The sequence below is a fragment of the Bubalus kerabau genome, chromosome 5 (assembly GCF_029407905.1).
Source record: "Bubalus kerabau isolate K-KA32 ecotype Philippines breed swamp buffalo chromosome 5, PCC_UOA_SB_1v2, whole genome shotgun sequence".
NCBI lineage: Eukaryota > Metazoa > Chordata > Mammalia > Artiodactyla > Bovidae > Bubalus > Bubalus kerabau.
In genome coordinates, this window is record NC_073628.1 from 92,453,784 (window position 1) to 92,475,068 (window position 21,285).

Consider the following 21,285-nt stretch of genomic DNA (forward strand, 5'->3'; position numbering starts at 1 on the left):
TGGGCAAAACTGTACTGATGAAAGAAGTATGGGTAGCCAAGATGACTTTGAAGGGTCCTTGTAACTTGAGGATTTGGCGTTCCAGGAGGAGGGATGGAAATCAGGGAACTGGATCTCATGCAAAATATTCACGACTCTTTGAAATGGAAATGAGGCTCTTCCAATTTAGGAATCAAATTAAAGAAAGTATTCAGGGTGTTAGCAGGCTGTGCTCCTGCTTGTTTGAAGTGGCAGCTAAAGGAGGGAGGTGTGCTTTTCCCTGGATGAAGCAGGATCTCGCTCAGCCTGTTTTCATCTTTACTTAGCACCTGCTGGCCAGGAGTGGTGTCGCCCGAGCAATCAGACAGTAGACGTGCCAAGAGTCTGACCTCCCCGTGTCTGCTGCCCCTCCCCCAAGCCCCATGACACCTCTCCTGATATAGATGGACTGGGGTTGGTTTAAAATGACAGTCTCAAGTTCGTGTAGGAAGAGAAAGTTAATTCAAAGAAACTGTCAGGCAAGCTTCCTCTCTCTGTAGGAATAATTATTATCCCCTTTCACCATGGCCCACCTGGGAGCCCACTTTGCCTTCAGATCCCGCTGGCAGAAGACCGATGATGAACTCTGTCGACATAGCATGTCCTTTATTCTTCACAAAGCCATTTGCAATGACTTCTTTCAGAGCTATCTCTACCTGCTGGAAAATATTCCCCTGGGTAAGTGAGTCAGAGCTCCTAGATAAGGGATAAGAAATGACTGGAGCCACTATGTGAGGCTGTGGGGCTTTTCCAAAAGGAATTAGAACAAGGACACTTTTCAGATAAAAAGGACCCACAACCATTTAAATGAGCTTAAATGTTTCAATGGCATTCTTTTATGGAGAGTGCAAAATCAAGTGCTGCCTGGAAGGTCAAGCCTCTATTTTGGGACTTCCACGCACCGCAGACATGAGTAAATTGCTTCTCTGGGTGTTGGTTGCCTGAATATCAGGCTTGTAGAAATGAATTTCTTGAGTTTGAAAGGACATTTTTAATATTTGCAAAAGTTTAGAGGTGAGTAAATTAGGTAACTCAAAGATGAGAGTATTAATGCAATAGCATATCAACTCACAATTAAAAAGAATGGCTAAACAATAATAGATCAAGGTTGTTGGGGTGAGTGTGTGTCTGCATGTGTATGCATGAGCACACACTCCACATAATGCTTTCTGGCCTTTCTGAGTTACAATAATAGTCTGAGAGCTTAAAGGAGCTGATTTTAGTGTGATCTTTGAATGCTAAGAAAAAAACTGGGCAGTAGTCTGTCTCTATTATAGTTATTTCCTCTAGTTTTCAGGGAATTGGACAATAGGGCAACATAAAGCTTATCTGGTTTGTCTACACTGCTTTTCTCAGCCTGTGTGAAAGTGGTTAGTTAAGCGTACTCTTAACAGCCCTGAAGAGGAAATAACTTGTGATTAAAGAGTGAAGTATCCCCTTTGATTTATATTCCCCCAATGAAAGCAGGAGCAGTATGTTTCTCCCCAGTCTGTTTTCTTAAGGTTGCTGAAAGCCCCATTGTACACTTGATGTGGGCAGGCTTTCCAGATGGGCAAGGAGCTACATAATTCTTTGTGTTGCATTCAAGACTATATTACCAGCCTACCAAGGTCACTTTCTAAGCCCATTTCTGAGGGGAATCTTTAATTCTAGATATACAAATGGCTTCATCTCACATATATACATATATATATATTCCTTATACAAATTTCTCATTTATGACTTTATTTGATCCTCATACCCACATGATGAGATAGATAGGGTCAGCATTATTACTTTCCTATGCACCTTCTCACTCCTGTCCCCTATACTATTTTTTCAAAATGAGGCAAAACTAATACAGTTATGTAAAGTTTAAAAATAAAATAAAATTTAAAAAAAAAAAATGAGGAAAAGAAAATTCAGAGATGATGAGATCAGTCTAGATAGGTCTCACCTAGATACCAAAGCAAGAACCAGGGCTCTTTCTGGTAGATCACATTTTGTTGTGCAGTCGTTAAGTTGTTCCCAATTCTTTGTGACCTCATGGACTGCAGCACTTCAGGCTCCACTGCCCTTCACTGTCTCCTGGAGTTTGCTCAAATTCATATCCTTTGATTTGATGATGCTATCTAACCATCTCATCCTCTGCCACCCTCTTCTCCCTTTGCCTTCAATCTTTCCCGGTTTCAGGATCTTTTCCAATGAGTCCATTCTTTGTGTCAGGCGGCCAAAGTATTAGAGCTTCAGCTTCAGCAACAGTCCTTCCAATGAATATTCAGAGTTGATTTCCTTTAGGACTGACTGGTTTGATCTCCTTGCAGTCCATGGGACTCTCATGAGTCTATTCCAGTGCCATAATTCAAAAGCATCAATTTTTCAATGCTCAACCTGCTTTAGGATCCAAACTCTCTGATCTACCCATAAATAATTCCTTTGGGACATAGTCGACATCTCATCTGTATCCAAATGGAAAAATTAGAGCAGTTTATTTGGAAGATGATGATGTTCTGACCACTCCATATATTTTGTCAGACCACTGGAGACACTGTTTGGACGATATCTCAGTAACAGTAGCTTGTTGGCTCATGTTGTGTTAGTCTGGCAAAAGATATAAATTCAATAACTTATGAGAGACTTGCTAAGGGGTAGATGACTGCCAAATTTTAAAAATAATTATTAGAGATTAAACCTCATCTCTGAAAGTAGCTAAAGATGAATTTAAAAAACCCCAATAAATATTTATTAGACAAATTAAATGGCCCCTTACTAATAATTAATTGCAAGTTTCCAACATCCTGAGTTCAAATTCTGGCACTGCTACTGATAGAGAAATCACCCCTGCAAGTTGCTAAACTCTGAGCATCATTTTCCTCAAAACTGTGGGGCTGTTGGACTATTAAATGCAATTATATATGTGAAACTCATCAATGCTCAGTAAGCAGTAGCTTACTTAGAACCAGCTCTCTTTTAAAGTCACCACACAGCCTTCCTTAGAACAGGCATTACCAATGATAAGCTTAATTCGCTGTATGAGAGTTTTCAGGCTCCAGTAGATATTAATGTTTTCACTTTGGAAGTAAAACTCAGCCAGTGGAAGCACTCCTTCCCCAGCCCCCACCGAGGTGTTTTAGAGTTGGCTTCCCCTCCTCTTGATGATTTCAAGACTTCATAGAAATGAAAATAAAGCCCTTCTTTTAAAAGACTGGGGAGCCCTACTGTAGTGTCTACACAGAGAGTTTGTTGTTTGGAGTAATTATGGGAAGAATGGCGGCTAACCAGACTCTTTGATTCCTTCTTTCCTTCCTTCCTCCCTCCAACTGCCTGCGTTAAGCAGTCAGCCTCACACCAGCTCACTGTGAAGTGACATTCAGTCATGGGGACACTTGCTGAAATATCCCTGGCTAAGTTCAGTGATTCCTGGAGAAGCAAGAGCATGCATATTCAAAGTCTCCAATGGAATTCTTAGCTATGCCATTGACCATGACAGGTCTTCACAAAGAAATGGAAACATGCTTGTTACTATTCTCAGTGAAGTGAAGTGAAGTGAAGTCACTCAGTCATGTCCAACTCTTTGCGACCCCATGGACTGTAGCCTATCAGGCTCCTCCGTCCATGGGATTTTCCAGGCAATAGTACTGGAGTAGATTGCCATTTCCTTCTCCAGGGGATCTTCCCGACCCAGGGATTGAACCTGGGTCTCCCACACTGTAGACAGACGCTTTACTGTCTGAGCCACCAGGGAAGTCTGTTAATCCTCTCAACATTTGTATTAGGTGGTGGGGTTATTTTCTCTCTCCTGAATCTGAGGAACTGATCCACAGAGGAAGTAAGTAACTGGCCAAAGATCACACGGTGATGAGTGTGGAGCAGGATTGGAACCCAGGCCGGTTGAGCTTTTTAACCACAAACTCATGCTGCCTCCCAGTGTAAATGGCAACTTGACTAGTGAAGGGAGCACTACAAGTTTTACCAAATTTTTCCAACTGACAGGAACATAAAAAACAGTCCATGAGGAGCACTGGCTTTCTACTGAAGAAATTAGAAAGATGAGTGAGCCAGTGAATGGTTCATATAATCTAGTTATACCAGCCCAAATTCAGCTTGAGGCCTGGAGGGAATGCATTTGTCATAGGTGGCTGTTTGTGAACAAATGGGAAGTAGAGTAGGAAAACAAACAAATCTCCAGTTTGTATAACAGTGTGGGCCTGTATACAATCCAACTTGGAGGTGTACACATAAGCCAACTCCTCAGTAATTCTTCTAGCACTATCCACAGCATATTTTTAAGGACACAGAAGTCAGTGAATATTTATTCACTATATATTGTGCAAGAATCTATTACTCCTGGACATTGTTAAAGGCTTAGTCTAACTTCGCACTTAGAATAATACTTCCATGCAGTTTAGCAAAAAGAACAAAGGCTTTGCATTTAAATAATATGGGTTAGGACCTGGGTGTGACACTTCTTTTCTCCATAATATGGAGCATGTTACTAAATTTTTCAGATTTTTTTATCACTTACCTGTAAAATAGTGATTACAATTCCAGTTTTTGTGAGGACTAAGAGAGATGACATGAAAGTGCCTTGGCATAATGTCAGGCCCATGGGAGGTACCTATTAATGGTTATTAACTCCCCCTCACTTACCCCTTTTAAAATAATTAGGCTCTGAGGAAGAAATTGAGAACAATGGTCACAACTTTGCTGTCACAATTAAAACCTAGAATTAATAAAAACATTCCCTAAAATACACTGCTGCTGCTGCTAAGTCACTTCAGTCGTGTCCAACTCTGTGTGACCCCATAGATGGCAGCCCACCAGGCTCCCCCGTAACTTCCAAATGAAACTCAGCATACAACTTTTGGCATTTTTCAAGTTGATTTCATCCCTGTGGAAAGCATGGCTGCACAACTCACTGTGCAGTGATACATTTTCCGAAGGTTTATTGTTGCCTTTGCAATACCAATTACGTAAGACCATTTTTCATTTTAAAGAAATGAAGAAGTGGATCATTTTCCTTTCTTTAGCAGACTTTCCTATACACAGTATTAAATGGGTAAAATATGGATTTTGGATTTAAATAGAACTAGGTTTAAATCCCAGTTGTGTCACTCACTAGTTGGCAATTTCTTTAACCTCCTGATGCCTTCTTTTCTTCTGTAGTCACATCTATCTTATATATTCAGTGAGATATAAATGCTAGCATATATAGTACATATATACATGTTTGATCAGTGATGATTACTATTTTTTTATTATTTAGGTTTGCCAAATTAGGAAAATCAATATATCCTCCTCTAGTTTTTCATTAACTACAAAAAGTGTGACCTATGTGTGATTATGTCGTGTGTGCGTGCATGTGCTCAGTTGTGTCAGACTCTTTGCGACTCCAAGGATTGTAGCCTACCAGGCTCCTTTGTCCGTGGAATTCTCCAGGCAAGAATACTGGAGTGGGTTGGCTATTCCCTATATCCATTCACTACTTTGTTGAACCTGTTATCCAAAGAACGAAAAACTAGACAATATTCATTTACTCAGCGAACACTCAAAGGAGGCCTGCTGCGGGTCAGCAGGATGGTAAGTCCTGGGGTTATAAGGAAAATAAGATAGAGCTTTATCCTGAGAGTTTAATGTAGGCGAGAGACCCACACAGATAATTTTCGTGGAACGTGGGGACAGGGACAGGCATCACTACAGGATGCTGCAGAGGGAGGTCCAGAGGAGGCCTGGTGACTGCTGGATCAGCTTCTGACTCTTCCGATGTAAAATCTCACTGTGAAAACTCTGTCCCCAGTATCTTTGTATTCTGACCTTTTCACATTCAACAGTGGGTTAGGTAGAACACTCAAGTAGGAATTAGAGAGGAAGCCATTTGGCTAAGTGGGCAGGGGACATGATGTGCAGCAGGAACTTATATACATCCTTGCTGGAGTGGGGAAAGTGTATTTTCCCTCCCTCCTCACCTTTCTTTGCCTTACTTGTATTGAAGGCTGAAAAGAATTTGTGTGCTCAGTTGTGTCTGACTCTTTGTGACCCTATGGACTGTAGCCCACCAAGCTCCTCTGTCCATGGGATTTCCTAGACAAGAATACTGGAGCAGGTTGCCATTTCCTCCTCCAGGGGATCTTCCTGACCCAGGGATTGAATCTGTGTCTCCTGTATTCATAGGTGAAATCTTTTCCACTGAGCCACCTACGAAGCCCTGAAATAGCCCTCAGTCAAAAAGGAAAAAGCCCACTAAAACTTTCAGGGTTGAGAGTGCATTATTTTACAGGCAAGGAACCCCCAACTCCTAAAGCATTCAGGGAAGAAATAAAATCTAGAGGGACTCTCAGTGTAATTCTAAGGCTTGTTAATGATGACTTTCTAGCATTCTGGCACACACAGACCTTTGGATTCTACCAGGAACACTGATAAAATTCCACTCCCTCCTACCCTTTCTTGTGGATGAGAAAACAGATAAGACTTTGGTGTTTTTTAGATTCCACATATAAGTGAGATCATACATTATTTATCTTTCTCTGTCTGATTTATATAATTCAGTATAATGCCCTTGAGGTCCATCTGCGCTGACACAAATGGCAGAATTTTCTTCCTTTTATGGCTGAGTAATACTCTATTGTGCCTAGACACATTTTCTTTCCTTCCTCCCTTCCTTTTATCTTTCCTCCCTTCCTTCCTTAAATTTTTACTGTCACTTCTTTAATGGCTAAATTGAGAAGTGATCACCTACAAATCTCTCTTATGAAAGACCTTATACTTCCTAAAGACATCTCCATTTCTTTCCTCTTATAAATAAAAGACTAACTTGATCCAGTATTGTATCTCAAATCATTCCAAGCTTACTGTTTAAATCTAGCCTACATATCCTCTGAAGACTTTTAGGTCAATTTCCAGTTGACAAACAGGTCTAATATCAAGATTAAAGTCTAAAAGAGTTATATCCAACTCTACTAAAAAAACAAACAAACAAAAAAGGAAAATAGAGAAGGTACTCAGCAAGCATAAACACTATGCTCTCAACAAATCTTTCTTAGAGAGTTCACAAGATCTTTGTTCTTCTTCAGGGCAAATTCACACGTACTTTATTTTTCTTTTTGTAACATTGGAAATTGCTTGGAAGTTCAGCTTATAATGTAGGTCAAGAAATAAGCACAATGTTATATCAAGAGCTAATAGAGTGTCTAGCCTCTGGTTTAGACTACACTAGGTGTCACAAAAACATTGCAATCCCACAAGAATAAGCCACTAGACGTATTTCTATAATAAAAAGATATAGGCTGATGTTTGATTACCTTATCAATCAACTGGCACCATTGCAGGAGCTATCAGGAGGGGAGTACCTGGGGCTGGACATTACACCTCATATATCTTTTTAGTGAAACGTTCCTGTCAATTAGGTGACAAGCCCATAACCATAAAAACTTACCTATTGAGTCCAACCCCTGCTGAGCCTGGCATTCACTTGTGGTCTAAACGTTGCTGGCATAATGGACCATTCCCATTTCCAGATTAAAGGTTTTAATAAACTCCACCAACTAGTTGACTTAAGCAGGTGATGATGAGGGTGGTTGTTTTGCTGCTTTGGTTGGATCAACAAGAGAGCACTGGGCTGTGGCTTACCTGTGGCTTGCCCCAGAAGCATTCGTCTCTGGGAAGACTTTGTGAGCTGTGATTTCTTAACCTCATTTTCTGAGACATCCAGACGAATTTGGAACAGTCATGTTTTTTTGGCATGGTGATGCTTAATTTTTTCTGTCCCTGTTGAATTTATAAGCATTCATTGTATTCATTATATGTCATTGTTGACATAACACTTTACTGAGTGCTAGGGAAGGGGGACTGGTGTCGGTTCCCAATGATTTTGAACTTGAAGGCATTCCTTTTAAAGTTATATTTTCTCAATCAGATGCTCACTTGTATATAAAATGTCAAAATAATCTATATATTTATTAATAGTTTTAAAAGGTTTGTATTTTTAAAATGACAATCTATTGTTCAGTTCAGTTCAGTTCAGTTCAGTCACTCAGTTGTGTCCGACTCTTTGCAACCCCATGGACCGCAGCATGACAGGCCTCCCTGTCCATCACCAGCTCCTGGAGTTTACCCAAACTCATGTCCATTGAGTCAGTGATGCCATCCAACCATCTCATCCTCTGTCGTCCCCTTCTCCTCCTGCCCTCAATCTTTCCCAGAATCAGGGTCTTTTTAAATGAGTCAGTTCTTCACATCAGATGGCCAAAGTATTGGAGCTTCAGCTTCAACATCAGTCCTTCCAATGAACATCCAGGACTGATCTCCTTTAGGATGGACTGGTTGGATCTCCTTGCAATCCAAGGGACTCTCAAGAGTCTTCTCCAACACCACAGTTCAAAAGCATCAACTCTTCTGCACTCAGCTTTCTTTATAGTCAAACTCTCACATCCATACATGACTACTGGACTATTTATTAATAGTTTTAAATTAATATAATAGATTGTCATTTTTAAAATGACAATCTATTATATTAATTAACATATATAGGAAATATAGTATATAATATTGTTAGTCTCTAGAAAATAACATACATGGGTTCTGATTCCTATATTCCTTTTAGCAAATTCATGATCACTCAAGGGTCCAAATATTGGCCTCAGCATCTTCAAAGTAGGAAATAATGATGTAACTCCACAGATAAAATATACTACAATGGATAGAAGTAGGGTTTATTGGATTTTTAACTTATAGAATAAAAATTTGGAACTATGTAACCGTTGTTCAATTCAGAGCCATGTGGTGCATTATCCACTGTCACAATCTTGGTGTTCCTAGTAAAGTTTAAATAGATTCTCTTTTCTTATACTCCTTCTATGTACAATTATGTCATATTTTGGTTTGCTTCATATCCTGATTGTAACATTTTTTTTATACAGTTGTATGTTTTACTTGGAGCATTCAACTGTCTTTTATTTTTGTTGAGGTTAAAAATATGTCTTCCTAAGGATATTACTCATGTCTTCTCACTTCTTCCCTACTATCTATTGCCCAGAATCCAGTTCATTCTATTTCCTGAAGATATCTTTGAAGCCAATGCTTTCTGTTGTAGTATAAACTGATTTCTTTCTAGATCTAATAATATCTACCATTTTGGGATTTCTTTTCATTGGATTCCTGGGTTAATTTTGTTGTCTTTCATGATATATCTTCTCAATTTTAACCCTTACTGAGCTGGAATATAGCTTTGAGAAACTTCTGAAGAATGAATATGGGAGGTAAATAGTCTCTCACCATTTGAATGGTAATATATTTTAGCTTCAAAATAATTTTCCCTTAAAATATTGATGACACTGTTTTTCAGTGTTTGTGATGAGATCTGTGTTATAAGCCTGAGTCTACTCCTTTGAATATACAGCTGCCAGGTAAACTATGAGGTCAGTTAAATTTGAATTTAAGATATGCTAAGTCACTTCAGTCGTGTCCGACTCTGTGCGACCCCATAGACGGCAGCCCACCAGACTCCCCCGTCCCTGGGATTCTCCAGGCAAGAACACTGGAGTGGGTTGCCATTTCCTTCTCCAATGCATAAAAGTGAAAAGTGAAAGTGAAGTCGCTCAGTCGTGTCCGACTCTTAGCGACCCCATGGATTGCAGCCTAACAGGCTCCTCCATCCATGGGATTTTCCAAGCAAGAGTACTGGAGTGGGGTGCCATTGCCTTCTCCGGAATTTAAGATAATCAACAAACAATTTTTTAGTAAAAGTATGTCCCATGCAATGTGTGATATTTTGAGCATATTTATACTAATAAATTATCCATTGATTATCTAAAATTCAAAAGTAATTGCATGTCTTATATTTTTAATTTGCTAACTCTGGCAACCCTACTTGAAAGTCAGCAAACTTTTCCCCTGTAAATAACTTAATAATCTTCTCATTACTCTTGGTGTTTTGAAATTTCCTAAAGATATGTATAAATGTGACATTAATTATTTTTAATAAAAATTTTTCATAAATAAAAATATTTTTATTTAAATAAAGTATATTTAATTATTTTTAATTAATTTATTTACTTTAATTGGAGGGTACTTTACATGAATTATGGTGGTTTTTGCCATACAGTGACATGAATCAGCCAGGTTTTCAAAATCCATATTGCTTAGTACTCTTGGACCTTACAATCTCTTTCAGCTTTGAGAAATTTTATCTATTTTTCTGTAATAATTTTCTTCTCTTCATTTTCTGTTTTTGAGAATCTTAATTAGCTTGATGTTGGGTCTTCTGAATTAAATCTTTATAGCTTTAATATTTTTACTTGTGTTTTCTGAATCTACCTTTTCCTTTATATCCTGATTTGTTTACTCAATGTTAACTCCAAATGTTTACTCAATATTAACTCCAAAGTTTTTGGCAATCAAAATTTTAATTTCTAAGAATTCTTGATTATGTTTTACATTGCCATTTTCTTGACATCTTATCTTCAATTTATGATGCACCTGTTCTCATATCTCCTCACGGATATAAATTTTTGCTTGGTTTTGGCTTAAAGTCTCATTAATTTCCTGGATTATTTCTATTTCCTTTGGAGTCAGTTTTGATTGTTTATCTCTCTTTTGTTTTTCAGACATTCACCCTCATGTATTTGGAAGTCATTTTTTAATCCATGGTTAGGGATGAAGGACAAGGTAAATGAGTTTAGGTAGTGGAGAAGATTTCCTCTGTTATATACTTCTCCACTGAATAGAAAGGATGCCCAGAAGCTCTATATATGCCAGTTGACCTTACCAGACTCTGATGAATGTAAGCAGATGAGGTGCCTGGAACCTTCTATATGCCAGAATTACTATTTTAGGATCCCAACACTAATGGGTCTAGTTCTCCTTTTTTTCTTTTTTTAGAGAAGAGACTATTTACCCCCCTTAGATATAGCTGTGCTGCTTGTCACTTTTGGGAGGGAGTACATTGGTCACCTTCCAGTTGGCCTGCAGGCAGATTTTAAATTAACTTTTACTTCCTTTGCAGATGTCCTGAGATGTAAATTATATAGTTTTGTTCCATCTGCTTTTTGTCTTCCAGAAATTTGTTGAAATCATGAATTCATTGGTGGTCCCTCCTCATTTTCTTCATTGTTACAGATTGAGTTTATTAAAACAATTCATGGGGAGTATTGGGAATGAGAGAAGACAAATGGATGAATTCAGCTTATAATCTTGAACAAGAAATTCCTCCCTTTCATCTCACTTTCTATCATTTCCTTCTGAATGTTCTCTAATGAACATATTTTGTATCTGCAAGGATGCATTTTAATTTACAAATCACATTTAAGTGCATACTCATTTACCCTTCAGAAGTGGGAACACATGTTTTTATAAAAATAAATGTTTAAAAATAATACCTCACTTCTTTTCTGAAATAATGACATAGTATATGTGAATGCGCCTAATATAATACCTAGTACAAAATAGTTGCTCAAAAAATATTATATTTTTTAGTAGTTTATTTTCAGAACTTAGGGCTCAAGCACATTTTCTGTCATGTTGTTACAAAGAGATATATGGGTATGAATTGCTTGAAAAAGAAATGAAAAAAATACCTATCCCTAATCTACCTTGTGATTAGAAGTAAGGATTAGTGATCAAATTGCCATAAGATATTTTAAGGTCAAAGGTAAAACTTACTGTGAAACTTGTGAAATTATTTATTCTACTGTAGCAAACACTATTGAATACTTTTAAACACAGTGACAAACTATTTTTAAAATTAAACTCTAGGTCTATTAAATCATGAAAATGCCACATGACTGTGATCTATACATGAGACATCTGAAGATCATAGGGGTTGAGAAGTTTACCCAAGGTTAAATAGCAAGTAAATAACTGAGCTAGAGCTTAAACCCAGATCTTCTGACATCAAACGAATACCCTTTCCTCCATACCACAGATTTGCAGGCTTCTAAGAGGAAATTCGCTGCATGATAAGAATGAACTGGTTCTGTCACTTAAATATTAATAATGTTTTATTTTCAGTGAAATTGTATGCTTTAACAAGTCAAGTAATCAATGGTGAGATGCAGTTCTATGCCAGAGCTAAACTCTTCTATCAAGAAGTACCAGCTACAGAAGAGGGTATGATGGGAAATTTCATTGAACTGTCCAACCCAGATATCCAGGCCTCTCAGAAATTTCTCAGGAAATTTGTTGGGGTGAGTATCCAACTGTAGTTTGATTAGGAAGCAAAGTTCTTGCAAACAATGAGCTCACAGGCTTCTGTGTTGTCGCTTGTCATATGAAAGCCAAACGGGTGAGCCACGAGTTTAGTGTGAAAGCCTGTTTTAAGAGGTTCAAAAAGGATGGGTCACATTAAATGACTGGTTTATCCTAGTTGGCATCACTCTCCTAGCACCAGCTTATTTCTTATGCTTCCGGGGAAGGTGAACTAGCAGTGTTAATATTACAAGTAGTAGATTAAGAAGACTTCTCTTTCAGATCCCATAGATAAGCAGTTGACACTCAGATGACCGATGAGAAATCATGCCATTTGGGATCTTGGGGTGATTTATTGAGTCTCTGTAATAAAAACTCAACGTTGTAGGGAAATGCAGGCTTATGTTTAGTTTAAAAATGATAAGTATAGTAGAATATCTTTATATTGTTTTCTACACACTTGAGACATTGCCTTGAAAAAATGTGATCCCTTTATAGATTTGGTGTTGGGTAAAACTCCACTTTCTTACTTTCAGGCCATATGGAGATGGGTCATATACTTTAGGGGCCAGAATCTTGGGCCCCAGAGTCATTATGGTTCTTCTTACAGTATAAGCCACCTTGGGTTTACTCCTTAAATTCTCTTAAACCTCAATTTTCTTACCTGTGTCTAGAGTATAACCACAGAACATATCTTGTAGGATAATGTGAAGCTCAAATGAGATAATATATGTCAAATATTTATTTTAGTGCACATAATTATTATGCAATATAGCTCATTTATTGCTACTACTAATAACAAGCTTTCATATAATTCAGTCATTGTATTTTTTGGAGCTTCATTTAGTTGGGGCTTCCCTGGTGGCTCAGGTGGTAAAACATCTGCCCGCGATGCGGGAGACCCAGTTTCAATCCCTGGGTTGGGACGATCCCCTGGAGAAGGAAATGGAACCCACTCCAGTACTCTTGCCTGGAAAATTCCATGGTTGGAGGAGCCTGGTAGGCTACAATCCATAGGGTTGCAAAGAGTTGGACACAACTGAACGACTTACTTTCACCTTTTCATTTAGTTTTTAGAACAGACAACCCACATAATAAAGCTGCTGTTGATTCTACTGAGAACAAAGTCCTAACTAGCAAACAGGTTTTGTTCCAATTCACTATGAAGTTATTCATCTGAAATTTGGACTCCATTTTATTCTGATGAAGGAACCATTAAGAATATTACAAATATTTGGGATTAGGTTGTCAACCTATTTAGAAGCATAATATTAATAGTTTCCCTAGTGTTGAGGTGAGGTTAGCTTTTTATCCAACTTTCTCTGAAGTACCCTTTGCCTGAGTATAGAAAAATAGAATCAGGATGGAGCATTCATTGAGGCAAAGTGTCTGGACATCAACTGTGGCCATAAAGGACTACAAAACTAAAAATGATGGCTGGGGTTATTTATAGATCAGGTTAACCTGGAATATTTTAAAATCAGTGTTACTGACTGACTTCACTGAGCACTTTATTTGAGATAGTCACTCTGATGAGCACTTTAGAAGCACTATCTTATTGTTCTTCATAATAATTTTGGGAGGTAAGTACTATTATTATTTCTCATTTTCATGGTTGGGGAAACTGAGGCTTCTAGAGATTAAGTACGTTTTCAAGGTTACACAGTTGGTAAGACACAGAGCTGGGACTCATGCCCGACAAGGTCTGTCTGATACCAAATTCCCAGCTCTTATCCACGACATATTTTTTCTATTTGTCTCATGAAGCAGAAAAATCCCTGCTCTGTGTGTGTGTGTGTGTGTGTGTTTGGACCACAGACCTCATCTCTCCCCCAATCTGGCCAAGAGCAATCCTTCCTGCTCGCCTCGAGGTGAGGCTGACTTTGATCCCAATGCATTTCAGAAGCTTAGTTAGTAATCCGGCTGTCTTGTCACTCCATGTGGAATGCCAAACTGACCACAGGGATGCTGGTCAGACAGAGCCCATACACAGGCCCACAGACCTGGGAAAGGAAACAGGCTTCTGCTGGCATATTTATGTTGGAAATGAGCAGTCTGCTCTTTTCAAACAAATATAAGGAGTCCTTCTTAGTAGACAAGGCTCATTGTGAAGCTGTGACCTCAAAGTACAAACATAGTCTTTTTAAAGAAATGATATTTTGGTACTTTGACCTTAATAATATGCTAAATTAGTATCCAGGTCAAGATACAAGGAGTTTGGGAACATGAGTATCTGACATGATTTATCCTTGTGTCAACTGGGAAAAGGCAGATTGTTTAATTTAAAGTTTTGCTTTGCTTTCAACACTTAGTGACCTGGGACAGTGGGAAAACTCTTTTAAACTTGTTGCAAATGTGCTTACTTTAGCAAATAAACAAATGATACCAAGATAATATCAGTGGCAAAACTGATAACATTCCTTACTTTTAGCTTTTTGAGGGGAAAGTAAAAATTTATAAAAAGTAATTGGTATTTGATGGTTTTATCTCTTGATATTTCTCAGAGATTGGATGACTGAAAAATTGGGGGCTAACTGTATTTCATGGTTTTTATACAGTGGTATTTAACACTTTATTTTCAAACTCCAATGGAAAGAAGGTAAAATAATATTCTTTGAAACAAAAGACATAGGCAGAATCAAAATGAAAATGAAATTTCTAAGAGTATTTTACTATTTTATATAAATCCATAAATATGAAGATAATAAATAATAAGATAAAAATAAATAATTAATAATAAATAATAAGATAATAAAAGTAAAGTTCTGAAATCACACATATATGTGGTTTTGGTCACATTCACGGAGGTGCATCAAATTTCAGTCCAAGCACAGTAAGAAGTAGCCATAGTGTCCAAGAGAGTAGAGATGTTGCCCCAGAGGTCAGTCTTTAAATGTCTCTTATCAGAGGCACAGCATGAGGATGAGAGAAAGAGGAAAAAACTTGGTGCCAGGATATGCGAGGCTGTGCCAAACATGGGGAATGGCATGGAATAAAGACAACTAGGCAGTGGTGGTGAGGGGCAAAGGTGCACAGGATTTGAGTAAAAGGCATCTTTTGTATTTTTATATAACAGTTTTTGTATATTTGTGTATTTGTGCGTACATGTGTGCTCAGTCACCTCAGTCGTGTCTGACTCTTTGTGACACATTGGACTGTAGCCTGCCAAGCTCCTCTGTCTATAGGGATTCTCCAGTCAATACTGGAGTGGGTTGCCATGCCCTCCTCCAGGGGATCTTCTCAACTCAGGGATTGAACCTGCGACTCTTATGTCTCTTGCACTGGCAGTAGGGTTCTTTACCACTAGCACCACCTGGGGAAGCCCAATTGTTTTGTATATTGTTTTGAAACTGTTGTTTCAAGGATAGCTACAGTCAAATATCATACATACATAAACACACACACATATATACATACATATATACACGTTTATTTCATAGATATATACTGGTTGTGTGTGTGTGTGTGTGTGTATATATGTATATTACTTTATAGAAGCAAATTTGAGAAGGTTTTCATTGGCTGATATCCTCCTATCTCTACTAACTATTCATCTTTCACTGTCAGTTAATTTAATTCAGAATTTTACTTTTAAAAAGTTTAAGGGCTTTTTGTCCAATAAGTCATGTGGTTTCTGCTACAAAAGCAGAAACAATTTTTAGCAGAAAAGAGACAGTGGGACTTTGCTGCAACTACCTTTTATCCTCATGAATGTGCTATATGCCATCGAGGCTGAGTTTGAAGTGAAATTCTGGCCTGAGAATGGAACAGATTGCATTTTCTCAGCTCAGGTCCTAAAAATTATCTTCCACACAAGAGCCCTCAAAATCAGTTTTGAAAAAAATAAATTTTAATCATCCACCCCAGTATGAATTGAAATGTGTTCACTGCATGAGTTTGAAAAGCAATTTTAAAACTCTGAAAGATTGTCTCTGCTTTGCTCTCTCTTTTTCTACAAGGCAATAGCTACAGTGCAGCTCCATTTGCTATGGATCTGACCTAAATTGGCAATTAACAAAGTTCTACTTTCATACGACTTTAAACGGCCCACTTCTTATAAAACATTACCTAGTTCTCAAACCTAAGACATATTCTAGAATCTTATTTTTTAATTCATTGAAAGACCTATAATTGGATAAAATAAAGAAGGCAAAAACTAGACATGTTTGGATATGTTTTGAAAAAAGTCATTGAATGTTTTATAACTTGACTCTGGCAGTGGGTGCGGGCATTCTAAAGTTGCTTCAGTGCTACGACTCTGTGCTACCATATGGATTATAACCTGCCAGGCTCCTCCGTCCAAGGGTTTCTCCAGGCAAGAATACTGGAGTGTGTTGCCATGCCCTCCTTCAGGGGATCTTCCCATCCCAGGGATTGAACCCATGTCTCTTATGTCTCTTGCATTGGCAGGAGGGCTTTTTATCACTAGTGCCACCTGGGAAGTCCATGATAGTGGGTACATGCCTGTATACATTTGTCCAGACTCCTTGAATGACAACAGTACATTAAATTTTGTGTGTGTGTGTTAGTTGCAATGTCATGTCCGACTCTTTGCAACCCCATGGACTGTAGCCTGCCAGGCTCCCCTGTCCATGGAATTCTCCAGGCAAGAATACTCCAGGCAAGAATAATGAGTAGGTTGCCATTCCCTTCGCCAGGGGATCTTCCTGATGTAGGGATCAAACCGAGGTCTATTGCATTGTAGGCAGATTCTTTACTGTCTGAGCCACCAAGGAAACCCACATTTAATTATATGAACTTGACCTAAATGAAGTTTACTTAAAGAGGTAACTGAGTGTCAAGACTCAGGGAGAATGTCTGTCATTGGAATGTTCCACAAGGTACCTTTCTGCAGGGGCCCGGGAGAGCTGGCACGGACTGTGCCTTGGACTGCGGCTCTGGGATAGGAAGGGTGAGCAAGCATGTCCTGTTGCCGGTTTTCAACACTGTGGAACTGGTGGACATGATGGAATCGTTCCTCCTTGAAGCACAGAACTACCTGCAGGTCAAAGGCGACAAGGTAGAAAGCTACCACTGCTATAGCCTGCAGGAATTCACACCCCCACTGGGAAGATACGATGTCATCTGGATTCAGTGGGTCATTGGTTAGTTCTGCATGGCATTGCATCTTCCCTTCTCCCCACTAACTGGAGGACTTGTGGAGGCAGAGCAAAGACACAAAGGGATATTTGGCTCTAGCTGCACTTAGAACAGTTAGCTAGTCTAACATATAATGGGAATTCCCCCCAAACTCTGGTCCTCTGGATTCTGCCCCTAACATCCACTGAACAAGGCTGGTGATTCCCATCCTTAGGATGGAGTGTCTTTGTGCCAACCTAAATCCTAGAAGAAAACTGAATATTTGAAAAACTTTAAAAAGTGTATCTCCATTATTGACAAGCCTTGGCTTTCTTAGATTTAAATTCTCAGGAAATGAGATAGCAGTGAATGAGATTTTGGTCTGAGTGTGTGTGTGAGTGTGTGTGTGTGTATAAGACACAGAGGAAGGATGGCAGAGTTGAGCTGTTCAGCAGACATGGAGTGAATCCAAGGGATGAGGAGTGGTTTATTTTGTGCCTGGGAGGTAGATAGACTAGGTTGGTATAACAGCTGTTTTACAGAACGTGCACTGATTCTCCTCAAAGAGGATACCTGTCCTCTTACCTAAATTCTCAAAGCCTCCCAGAACAAAACAATTCAGGCTATGAAATAATTCATGAATGAATGAACAAACAACCTCCCGATTTGTAGCCTTGTGGCCGTTCGGTCTTTCCTACTCACCTCCTTCCCCACCCACCCTTTCATCCTGTTCCCCCATTTACTTGGCCTCACCTGTAGGGTACCTGACCGATAAAGACCTTCTTGCGTTTCTTTCCCGGTGCCGAGATGGCCTGAAGGAAAACGGCATCATCATACTGAAGGACAATGTGGCCCGGGAGGGCTGCATCTTCGATCTCTCTGACAGCAGTGTGACTCGGGACATGGGCATCCTCCAGACCCTCATTAGGAAGAGTGGGCTGGTGGTGCTAGGCCAGCAGAAGCAGGACGGCTTTCCAGAGCAATGTGTCCCGGTGTGGATGTTTGCGCTGCACAGCGATGGAAGCTCCTGACCAGCTGCCGGAGTGAACGACTGCACTGCACAGAGGTGCTTTGGGAAGAGTGGCTCTCCTCTGATTCACAAGTTACACCCCTTGTGATCCAAGGAGGAATGAACAGAAGGGAGGCAATGTATGTTTTAAAATGGTTGATGTCACGTTTCCACTAATTATGTAAGTACATGCACACACGCTGTGACTTTTCCAAAAGATAAATGGAATGTGACATCTGGAAAAACACCTAAACTGTACCAGTGTACCCATAAAAACAGGAAAGGGAGCAACGGTCACAAAATATAAACCGCATTGGTCTCTGAAGATTTGCATTAAAGAGTAGTTTAAGGTGGGTGGGATAAAGTCTAGACCACCTTTCTCTGCCCTCATGCTAGATACTTTATACTTCCTTCCTCTTTGGGAATATTACTTCTCTCAGACAAAAATCTCCCCCTAATTAAGAAAGCAGCAGTCAAAATAACCTTGTTAAACAATTCCATTACTTAATTTTGTCTTTAGCAGAAAAAAAAAATATGGTTTCACTTTCTATTTTGGGTCAGTTTCGCTGCCCAATGATGTAATATGGATGTAATTTCATAACAGAAGTCTGCATTTCAGTGATGTGGGAAGTGTCTCCTTTCAGGAGAAAATGTTTTACCCTTGAAATTTCAGCTGTGAACATGTAAGTGAATGTCATTGATAATCTAATTTTAGTCACTGGCTTCTAACACAACTTGCTTCATTGCAGTCGCTCCTGTTTCCTTGATTGATAAGAATGTACACTGGAAAGAGATAGGAAATGGTAAACCTGAAAACTGAACTAACTGCATTAGTTTAATTAAAAATATCTAAAATCTTTCAAAAACAAAAATGTAATTTAATTTCTATTAGCAGAATGTTTAAATATAACTTCTGTTTTATTTAAAATGCTCTAAAGTCTTCATGTGAAGGATTTGTCTTTTGTTGTATTATATATTGAGTCTTCTATGAAATACAATCAGTTTAAGTAAAGAAAGTCTGTTAAATGCATATGCTATCACCCTAAAATCATGTTTATAAATCATAGCTCTAAATTAGGAGGAAAATAATTATTATAAAACACTATGTTGATATAGCATGACTTAGTAGTTTGATTTTATGTCCTGGAAAATTATGTCACTCTGCCACTGGCAGCTTCCAGCTGCAGTATGTTATTCATAACATTTTAGGGTAATGTAACAGAATGTGAGTTAAAATCATTGCTGGAGAAACCAGAGACCAAAATTAAATAAAATGGTGAATCATTACCAAACAGAATTACTATGACAAAACAAGAATTCTCATGTTTTTATCCTCTATGTATTGGAAAAAATTAACTAAATCTTCCTTTTCAGCCCATCCTAGGCATTTTCTGCTTCTTTTACACTTAGCACCCTTATTCTCTTACTTCTTGACTTTCTGCTTTGCAAGTACTCACATGCTGATTGACACAGTTGTCCATTCCTCAGCACCCCGGTTCCTGAGCTCAAGGAGGAAATAACATAATTGTCCCATTAATATGAACACATAATCTTTAACTCAGCTGAATCTTTGGAACAGATCAGCAGTCCCTTTTCTCTTCCTATGTCATTTTCTGTTCTTCTTAGAAAACTTCCAGATCTTTATTGTGCCACAAAAATTCCCAACTCCATATCTATTTTTTACTTAATTGATAAAGCAGAAATTAGGAAGTAAATTATACCAATATCTCCTCTCTATAACAAGTTAATAACTAGTACAAGGTAAAGGGAAGAGTGGGCTTTCCTGGTGCCTTGCAGTCCAGAATCTGCCTGCCAATGCAGGAGACATAGGTTTGGTCCCTGGATCTGGAAGATCCCCTGGAGAAGGAAAAGGCAATCCACTCCAGTATTCTTGCCTGGAGAATCCCATGGACAAAGGAGTCTGGCAGGCTATATATCCATGGGGTCTCAAAGGGGTGGATACAACTGAAGCGACTCAGCACGCAGGGATGCGTGGACTCAAGTCCACCAGGCTCCTCTGTCCATGGAATTCTCCAGGCAAGAATACTGGCGTGGGTTGCCATGCCCTCCTCCAGGGGATCTTCCTGACCCAGGAATTGAACACTCATCTCTTATGTCTCCTGCATTGGCTGGTGGGTTCTTTACTGTTAGCGCCACTGGGGAAGCCTGGGCTACAGTCCATGGAGTTGCAAAAGAGTCAGACATGATTTAGCAACTAAAGGAAAGAGTAGTTTGAGAGGTGAGGCCATCAGAGTTGGAGCATGCTGCCTGATAGTTCGTGTGAAGGTTAGGATGTGTTTAAAGAACAATGGAAAGATCTGAGGTTACAAGGAAGGGGCTGAATTTTCTGGTCTTCTGAGTAGAGTCAAGGATGCTATAGAAGGAAGGCATTTGGAGTGAGACCTACTCCAGCTGTCTTCAACAAGGCAAACATATTTCTGATGTTTATCAACACATCTGTGTTGTATGGTAAGTGACAATCTACATTAGTTCATAGTCCAAGTGCCCCCAAATCATTTGGGCAGTTTTTATAAAATAGAGATTCCCAGGCCCTGTCCCCATGAGAATCTGATTCTGTGAAATGGGACCAAATAACTTGTATTTTTTAAGATCTCAAACTGATTCTGATCATTACTTTTGAGGATACTGATAAAAGAGGTGTGGAGCTGGGCTCTTCAGAGTCCAAGGAAGATAAGATAGGGCAGGCAAGACGCAGGCCAGGTTCAGGGAAGTAGCTGATGGGGAAATCCATTCTCCACACCAATGCTAGCTTTCTAAAACCTGAACTGACCATGTTATGTATAAACTTTCAATGACTCCCCATCACTGATAGGATGAATTCCCATCACCTTAGACTGACATAAGGCCTTTTGTGATCTAGCCCTGGCTTCTCTCTCCAGCCTCAGTTTTCCCACATTTCTTGAAATTGTGCTTAACTACTTATAGATCTCTCAAGGAGCTATGAATTTTGGGACATGGCATTTACTGATGTTACTTCTTTATCTCTCATTCTCATTTTA

The 21,285-nt window shown here is 39.0% G+C and overlaps 1 protein-coding gene across 2 annotated transcripts; it reads left to right on the top strand.

Moving 5' to 3' along the window:
* The first annotated feature begins 475 nt into the window (after positions 1 to 475).
* On the top strand, positions 476 to 19,555 carry NTMT2 (N-terminal Xaa-Pro-Lys N-methyltransferase 2). 2 transcript variants are annotated; one of them, XM_055583587.1, is made up of 4 exons: positions 476 to 696; positions 12,001 to 12,176; positions 17,033 to 17,282; positions 18,016 to 19,555. In XM_055583587.1, exons 1-4 carry the CDS (start codon positions 543 to 545, stop codon positions 18,285 to 18,287), a joined length of 852 nt encoding a protein of 283 aa, XP_055439562.1. In that variant the 5' UTR covers positions 476 to 542; the 3' UTR covers positions 18,288 to 19,555. The 2 variants fall into 2 exon arrangements, with proteins under 2 accessions (XP_055439562.1, XP_055439563.1); XM_055583588.1 differs by having other exon boundaries at positions 18,064 to 19,555.
* Positions 19,556 to 21,285: the final 1,730 nt, after the last annotated feature.

What these genes read in the sequence shown, in the direction of transcription:
- NTMT2 (XM_055583587.1), top strand. Translation starts at nt 543, where the DNA reads ATGGCCCACCTGGGAGCCCACTTTGCCTTCAGATCCCGCTGGCAGAAG. An exon ending in TTCTCAGGAAATTTGTTGGG is followed by an intron (nt 12,177 to 17,032) that starts GTGAGTATCCAA and finishes ACCTTTCTGCAG; the next exon opens with GGGCCCGGGAGAGCTGGCAC. An exon ending in CTGGATTCAGTGGGTCATTG is followed by an intron (nt 17,283 to 18,015) that starts GTTAGTTCTGCA and finishes CCTCACCTGTAG; the next exon opens with GGTACCTGACCGATAAAGAC.